This window comes from Gallinula chloropus (genome assembly GCF_964237585.1).
Source record: "Gallinula chloropus genome assembly, chromosome: 2".
Taxonomy (NCBI): Eukaryota; Metazoa; Chordata; class Aves; order Gruiformes; family Rallidae; genus Gallinula; species Gallinula chloropus.
The window spans coordinates 149,316,459-149,325,294 of NC_140086.1; the positions used below are offsets into that span (position 1 = coordinate 149,316,459).

The 8,836-nt window shown below is 39.3% G+C and overlaps 1 protein-coding gene across 7 annotated transcripts in view; it reads left to right on the top strand.

Moving 5' to 3' along the window:
* Nucleotides 1-7,833, top strand: part of CREM (cAMP responsive element modulator) — a gene marked incomplete at its 5' end in the record, with an annotated part of 28,357 nt that extends 20,524 nt beyond the window's left edge. For 2 of the 7 annotated variants that reach the window (XM_084260514.1, XM_084260515.1), the window contains 2 exons: nt 4,907-5,063; nt 7,114-7,833. In XM_084260514.1, the coding sequence (XP_084116640.1) occupies nt 4,907-5,063; nt 7,114-7,258 (302 nt within the window). In that variant the 3' untranslated portion in view covers nt 7,259-7,833. Of the gene's footprint in view, nt 1-770; nt 847-1,605; nt 1,679-4,904; nt 5,064-6,712 lie in introns of those variants that run through there. The other 5 variants (XM_084260513.1, XM_084260516.1, XM_084260518.1 and 2 more) reach the window with 4 other exon arrangements.
* Between the last annotated feature and the right edge of the window lie 1,003 nt (nt 7,834-8,836).

Below are 8,836 nucleotides of genomic sequence, written 5' to 3' on the forward strand. Positions count from 1 at the left end.
AAAGTTTGTTATGCCCTACATACAGGCCAGTGCCTGGACTGGTCTGGAACTAATTTAATTTAAATTGATGTAAATAAGCAGTAATGCTGTTAGAGATGGCACTTTTTAATTTTTTAAAACTAAGTCAGCCAGATCTTGGGAACGGGGGAGAGGTACCCAGGGCTACTGTTCTGCCTGTTACAGCCTCTGAAATCACTAGCTATAGGTTAATTTACTTTGCTGGAGCTTTCTTCAATCTTTTCTGAAGCTTTTAACTGAAATGAAACGAGTCTGTTACAGGTTACCCCACACTGCAAGGAGATTGAGCCTTTCTTTTACCTATTTGTTACAGCTTATTAAGCTTTCCTGTCTTTTCAACAGAGTTCTCTGCCTTTTAGTGGAACTGCTCCATTCAAAACAATTGCATATCTTTTTAAAATCTCCCTATTTTCTATCCAATCAGGATTGTATCATTCTGATTAACTCATGAGTTCTGGAGCCAGATTTTAATTCGTGTCAGTTGGTGCTGTGAGTTTCACAGCTAGCTTTGTGGAGAGTGCTTTCTGTAGCTTTATGAATAATTCAGGGAAAAAGAACAAAGCTAGGCTTATAGAAATATGGAAGAGGAAGAGAAAAAAAGGTTTACTGGAAAAGGAATTCTTTGGGCTGCAGTTTCAGTGAGCTGTTCCAGTGACAGAGCATATTAATGACAGTGGTAAGCAAGTGAGGTCATTGTGATGTCAGTGCTCTTGCTTGTAATCCTGCACATGCTTGTTAGTTTGGAACAGTTCATGCTGAGCTGTGGTAGAGGAGCAGGAGAATCGTGTGTGCAGAAGCTGATCATGGCTGTAACAGGAGATGAAACAGGTAAAATTTCTCTTTAGTATTAACATAATATTTTTGGATGTCTAAGCAGTGCTTAGTTAGTATTTGTGACATTTTCTTTTGAACCTGTTGCTGTAACTCTGTCATCTTTCAGAACTGGTACAAATAGCTTCTGGTTACATCTAGTCAGTGTAGGATTTCAGGGTAATAAAAAAATTTAATTTAGAGGAAAAAAAAATCCCTGTTAACACATGAGTTCTTGCACAGATTGAATCAGATCACTAATCTTTACTAATCGATGCAGGATTTTACTGAAAAATCCACCACTCTTCTTAGAAATTCTTCCTTATCGTGGAGGCAGTCGTATGTGTTACTGTGTTTATGATTGTTCTTTATTTTGTAAAAATGACACTGCTTTTTTGTTTAGCAGTCGAGATTTCAGCTTTGATAGCTAAAATAAGCTTAAGCAGAGCTGGGAGAAAGGTGGGCATTGTTTCAGTAGTGTAAATAAAACCTCTGCTTTCGTTATTAAAGAGAATACTGAAGGCAAACACGTTTGAAAGAGCCCTAATTTGAAGTGTTGTAATGCCTGCTCGTTTTCTCCTCCGCTGTTAAAATGGTCTGTTCCTCAGCTAATTGAGTTCAAAAGGCTGACGTCATTAGATTTCCTGGAATCGTGTTGCAGTAGGGAACTGGAAAAGTTAAACTCCAAACAAGATACACATTGACGTCAGCCCCAAGTCATGCCGCGATTTAGTCAGTTCCTTTCTGCTTCGTAAATTGCCTCCGGCAGATGTCTGATGTTAACCAGTTCGCGGCCGGTACCTACGTGCTGCTGCTCGTTGCTGGTGCATATTGTTTCGTTAATTCAAAGATAAGTATCTTCTCGAGTCCACGGTGGTTTTTTGGGGCTTGGTTTGTTCGTTTTGGGTTGGTTTTTTTTTTTCTTTCTTTCTTTCTTTCTTTTTATGCTCCAGGGAGTAATGATTCATGCCTTGTTTAGCCAGTTTAGTGATGCAGTTAAAAACCCGCTGATAATCTGGTCCCATTGGATGACTCAAAGAGGGGAGAACAGACGCACTAAGGCGCAGCATGCATTAGGCTTTTTTTCTCCTGGGTCGTCACTGAAAGAACCCGAGTGCGGGGATGCTCTCTAGTGTTCAGCAAGTTACTTTTTCAAGAACCTACAGATAGAAGGTGGTTGACTTTTGGGGGCTTTTTTTTTTGTTGTTTTAAATTTATTAGAGCTCAATTTACAAGGTTAATTGTACTCATCCAAATGGGGTTTCGTGGTTTGGTTTTTTTTTTTTTTTGGTTGTTTTTTCACTTGATTGTTTGCCTTCCTGTTAATAATTTCCTTTTTGTAAGTCTCTCTCAGAGCTTCAGGTTTTCAGTGACTTTTTACTGCCTTGAAATTTTAAGGAGGGGGAAAAACAAACTCCGACAAAGCAAACATGCACACATACACGCACCACACCCCCCCCCCGCCCCACAAACAAAAACCTAGGGCAATGTGCTAGGGAAATACACCTTCTCCAGGTTTGTTGCGTTGTTTCAGTCTCAGTCCTAGGTCTGACGTGCTAGGAATGGCTTCAGATCTCCATGGAGTTTCATTAGAAGAGGCCACAGAGGTTTATCAGTCTGGATCAAAGTGTGTGGGATTTTTGTCTCCGATACTGCAGTGGAAGGGACCCTTCTCTGCAATATATAGATATGTTACTAGACTTAAACCATTAACTTTTTCAAGGGCATTTTACATCACCCTGCTCTGCTCCCCGCCCCGCCCCCCCCGCACCTTAAAGGCTGCTTCATCTTTCCAATGTCTTTTCCCATGCAAACAGTTATTTTATTGTGACTTTTAAAGATATTATACAAAACATTTTGCAGACTTTGAAACTATGGATTTGCAATAATTTATTCTAAAGCAAGTATTACTACACGACTAAAATATATTTTGTCAATGCTATGCTTGTTTTGTTTTGTTTGCTTGGGGTTTTGTTCTTAGTTTTGTTTTGTTTTTAAACTTCAGTGTCTGGGTTTACAAGTTCTAAACCACCAAAATGGTTATTTATCTCTGTTGCCAGACTGGTAGGTTCCTAAGTGAGCCAACTGTTAGGCAGGGAAAGACACTACTGGAACCTGGTCAAACTATTCATGCAACTTGTTGTTACTTACAGTGGTGTTTGCTGATCCCAGCTGAGATAGGGAATCACTTTTGTTAAGCCCTGTTGCAGGCACCTTATCGCACTGAGCCCCTGTAACAAGAGCAGCAGTAAGTCCTGTTAGCTGACATCTGAGTGTAAATCAAACAAAGGCAACAAACGGTTGGTCTTGTCAGGCTGAGGTGACCTCCGTTATGGGTTTTTCCCCATGACTTGATCCACAAATTGGTTCACTTGGATTTCTCATTCTTTGTAGCTAATGCAAGCTAAGATAACATCTCTTTTTTACCTAGTGATGAGAGAGAGAAAAAGGCAGCTCTTACCCTAGAGTCTGTAAAATGTGTGTAATGTGGCCAGCATGAAGGTGAGCCTGAGGCGTTTCTGAAATTCCATTGTTATAAATAGTGAGTTGAAGTATCAACCCATTGACATACTAGGACTGCCAAGATGTGGAGAACTTAAAGGTTTAAGTCAGACTCTTCTAGATACACAAGACAACCAAGCCTGTGTTCATGGCGGCTGCCTGTTAGTGCTCACGGGACTGTCCTGGAGTGATTTCTCTCTCCCTCCCTCCCCCATGCTCAGGGGATTATCTGTAACCCAGGTCAGTTCACTGGTCCAGTTCATCTTGTAATTCCACAAACACTTTTACCCGCAGGACTGAGAGAGGGGGAGGTGCACAGTGTTTAAGCTGATAATGATTTCAGGACATGGCTCTGGAACAGCAGTCTAAACACAGCTTGATCCTATTTTTTATTTAATTAGTGAAGCACCTGCATGAACTTAAGTATAATGGTAATTTTAAAATTAAGTTTAGGTTCTGGTTTGGGTCCCCCCTCAAGTTGACTGATGTCTCTTTACTGCTTTACCCATCACCCTCCCCAAAGTGTTTTTGTCTGCATTTTATTTTTTCCATTATTTGAATACAACAGTCCCTTAAATTTAATCTTTTATATTCTCTTGTGCTAGTGGCAAAATTTGAAGTTTTGTTCTGTGATAATATAAAATATTTATGGTAAGGGCTATGTAATTATTTGCTTATGTTTTTTCTTTCATTCTTTTCTATGTCAGACAAGACACAAGTACTCAGGACTTTCACAGTGTTTTAAAGTTGGGTTACAACATATAGGAACAAAGTACCTTCAGAAATACAGAAACAAAGTAAGACTATCAGAAAGGTATTGGTTCTAAATACTGTGTCAAGTTTCAGATCTGCATTTAGCTCGGGTAGACCTCCAAACCTGTAGGCTCAGGAGCTGAATTGTGAACTTTTGCATTTCGATTTACTGTGTGGCTACACCCCTTCCTGTGCAACTGCCACTACCATCTCTTGCCTGCTGATGCTGCAGCAGCATCCTATTTGTGGTCCTCTTGCTCAAGGAACGTACTCTGTTGCCACAAGTGATAGTCTGTTCCTTTACATAGAGGCAACAGCAGCTCTCACTGGTTTTCCAATGCTTGCCAAACTGCTGCTGTAAAGGGAGGAGAGAGTGTAAAGCTGGTACTGTTGCTGTCACAGGAAAGGAGGAAAGTTGACTCCTGAAGCCTCTGTTGCAGGACGGGGTAGCATATAAACCTCCGTGGCTGCAATGGCAGGACCATCTTTTCATGGGATTGTGCAAACAGGAAGTAAGCGTGGATGTTCGGACAGTGTTTCTCAAACAGTTTTCCCTGTGTTGTTTGAAAAGAACAAGATTTCACAGGGTTCAGTCTGGTTGGCTAGTGGGGCCACATGCTAGAGCAATTTAGATAACTTATTTTACAAGGTGGGAATAAACGCTGGTAGGATAACAAATATAGTTGTGAAATTAGAGGCCTGTGAAATGCTTTATGTAGCAGGGATCCTGGATAACTCATCAAGAGAAATCTGTTATTTCCAGAGAGACTTTTGTATAGTTCTTTTTGTGCCATAAAGTTTAAAATATGATTCTTTTATACAGCTGCCACTGGAGACATGCCATCTTACCAGATTCGAACTCCCACCAGTAACTTACCTCAGGGAGTGGTAATGGCAGCCTCGCCGGGGACTTTGCATAGCCCTCAGCAACTGGCAGAAGAGGCAACACGCAAGAGAGAGCTGAGACTTATGAAAAATAGGTAAGACTGGGTAACATTTAATAGTCAGTGTTGCAAAAACACCTCAAAACATTCTTAATGACATTTTCCTCTTAATGTCATGAGCACTGCCTGTGACTGATGGAGGGAAGGCGAGGAATTCTTTCAGTCATCCAACATCCTTATAACATTGACTATTGGCTGTTAACTTGAGAAGTTATAGTTGACCTTATCACCGGGAATTTTTAGTTCTAAAATATTATGCTAATTCAGAAATCAGTATTAGTGTTGTTCTGGAGTGTTATTATCTGGAGGTATACTTACTGTTAAATCTATTTTTTCCCCCGCTGACAGTAAAATGACCAGTATGGATTTGTTAATCTTGAAACATCCCAACAAAGAATGGGTTAGGAAAATATCTGAGGACCTCATTAGCAGCCGTCCATTAGTGATGCTGTGAAGAGGACTTATTCTGGGATGGAATGATAATTACACTTTCCTAAATACTTGGTTACTGGGATAAGTTATTGTGCAGTGCCCCCATCATTCTGTGAGGCATATTGTCTGAGGTGGCTGTATAATTTTTAATTAGTTGGCATGGACTGTACGCTGTAAATGCCACTCTTTCTCTGTGTTTTCTTGCTATTCTTAGGGGACTTTTTTTCCAAATGTGTAGCCACCTCTGTCAGTGGCAGTTAGATTGCTGGAGGAAATAGTCTGCAGATCTCTAATACACTGGATAGTCACTTGCCTTATGATTGCATTCACAGTATTGCTTTGCTCTCATGCCTGTTCTTTATTTTAAATTACTCGTAAGGATTGCTGCATTGTTGTGCTTCCTTCTGTTTCTCCTCCTTTTCAGTTTTAAAACTAGTGTCTGTTCTATCTCTCATATAACTTGCTGGGAAGTTACACACTCACCATTTGGTGATTTATCATGTTCAAAGATGTTAAATGAGTGGACTCCTGGTACTTCTAAAATGTCTTCTGGAATTGAACGCTTGTTTGGTCACAGGTTTCTGAAAACACTGCCCAAAGTATGTAATATAACAGAATTCTGAGCAGAGCTATGAGGACTCCATGCTGTCCTTTTCCAGCCAGAAAAAATACCCAAGTGGATGTGGCTGAAATGTGCCCAGGTGGACAGTTCTAAAATGCTAATGAATTTTATTTGTTTGGACTTAAATTTTACTGTGGATTGTCACATTAAGGTAAAAAATTACAGCAGCTTGTAAGGCTTGGCATCTAGCTTTTTATGTGGAGAGAGTAGTGTTATGCTTGTATTTTCTGAAGATAAATTCTTTGAGTTTGGTTTTAAGATTTTGATTGTGGAAGATAAATGCACAAAATGTCATGTGACTGGAAGAAGAAATGCTGCTTTCAGTCTGAATGTTTAGTACAGCTGAAGTCAATACATTTTCATTTTCTCACTGTTTTTTCTCAGGTCCTTTGTGTATTAATTCCATCTTTGTATTTGTTGATGCTGATTTTGTTTCAAGCTCTAGTTGTTTTGAATTGTATTTTAACCATGTTATGGCTGTTCTTTGCTGTTCTGTTTGTGCAGTCCAACAGTTGTTGTTGGAGGTTGTTGTTGTTATTGTGGAATTGCAGGGATTGCAGGTAATTTTGTTTATCCAGTCTTTGCCGTATTGTGGCTGTTCCTGTAGTCATTTGCCTTGTATTGGTTCCAGGGAAGCTGCAAGAGAATGTCGCAGAAAGAAGAAAGAATATGTCAAATGTCTTGAAAATCGTGTGGCTGTGCTTGAAAACCAAAACAAGACTCTCATTGAGGAACTCAAGGCCCTCAAAGATCTTTATTGTCATAAAGCAGAATAACTGTCTTTCATTTGGACCTTGTTTATTATGAACTTTAATCAAGGCATGAGAGGAAGCAATTCTACAGATTGCCATACGAACTTGAGAAAGAGACACTTGAGGCCCTTGTGGAACCCAGTTTTGCTTAGTGTTTTCAGACTGATTTGGGAGATACTCCAAAATTTGGAGTTCTGTTATAGTCTCCATACTCTGCTGAGCTTTCTAATGGCATGCAAATGGCTTTTTTGTTTGCACTTTTTACTTCTGCTTTTTGCAGGGAAGCTGCTAAAGAATGTCGACGTCGGAAGAAAGAATACATAAAATGTCTGGAGAGTCGTGTTGCAGTGCTAGAAGTTCAGAACAAGAAACTTATAGAGGAGCTTGAAACCCTAAAAGACATTTGCTCTTCCAAAACAGATTAGTAAAAATATTTATTATACTGTGAACTGACTAAAATATGTCCAGTTGCTTTATAAGGCAATACATAGCCAACATGAATTATGGCTTTCTCTTTGTGTCATTTATATTCTATTTCAACTTCTAACATTCCTGAAATGCTTTCCTGCTTTTTGTCAATTCATAGCTCTAATTTCAGGTTTTTCATGCTCCTCCCTTCCATCTCCCAAGGAGCCAAATGTTAAAAAAAATGTAACAAAGTAAAAAAAGTGTAAAATTTCTGAGTTGTTTCTTTGCCATATATTTACCTACTGCGTTTTACATGTTACTGAGTGTCCTGCACATACAAAATATTTTACAGTTGTTTTAGATGAATCATAAGGATAATGCATCCAGTAATACAAGAAAATCAAACAACCCAAGGTATCTCAGGAAAGAGTTTATAAAAGAATGTTATGATTATATGTACGTACTAGCATACTAGTCTACAGATGATTTTATGGCATATTTTTATATTAGTTGCTTTGTGGAGAAGAGTATTGTATTGCTGTCACTGCGTGTCATGGTTAAAGATAGTTTTTAATAGAAACATGTTGTTTAACCTGTGTAGTGTCTGATTTCCTTTAAACATCTGGTTATTTGAGACACTTTAAAACCCGTGAGTAACTGGAAGAGGACAAAGGCAAAAAGTATACCTAAACTTGTGACATGATGCTAAGTACATTGTAAGTACCTCAACAAAGCTGTCTGTTATCTGGCTGCTATTTGCTTAACTTTTCCATAGTCTGTAGAATATTTGATTTATTAGAGGTCTGTATATCAAAATTCACTTTGTATCCTGAATACTTCATGTTTTAGATGCTGGACAGTTGTAGACAGTTGCATGATAGTGTAGTTCTTTTCACAGTTTCTGCAGAGTAGTGAGAGAAGGAAAGGTGACTTCAAGAAGGAAGCTTTCCAATGAGCAGTAACTATCTGTTGATTCACAGCATTCTGGAATAGCCTATAGGTGAGAGCTGAAGATTTTTAAAACTAAACCCATGTTTAAACCAGATTACAGTTCTGGGAAATGCAGTACATGCATTTCCATTGTGCTTTGAAAGAAAACCAATGCTTAGACAAAATTGCTTCTGGGTATTTCTTTAATTCAGGAATGATCTAATTGATTGTTGGCGAGTGCAGTCTATGAGCAGAGTATTTGGTAGCTTTGCTGGAACTAGCAGCACCTCCTTACTGATGTGGTAGGAAGAAAGGTTTAGCTCCTTCTAATTGGCTTTACTGGGGGGAGAGTGTGTGTGTGGAGTGGGGAAGGATGGAATCATATCACTACTGAAACCACTGAGACTTCTTCCCTTAATTTAAACTGAATTCAGTTTTAACCCAATCTTAACTCTGACACTGTTGGGGTGCAGAGAATGTGTGTGTGTGGGGGGGGGGGGGTTGGACGGAGACGGGAGGGGAGGGGTGGAGGAGGTTGTGGGGTTTTTTGTGGGGTTTTTTTGTTGTGTGGGTTTAATTCTGTTTTTCTCTTAGCTTTCCACAATTACTGGAAAAACACAGGATAACTTTCTCAAATCTTTTGAAAATCTCCCTAGGTAGCTAAG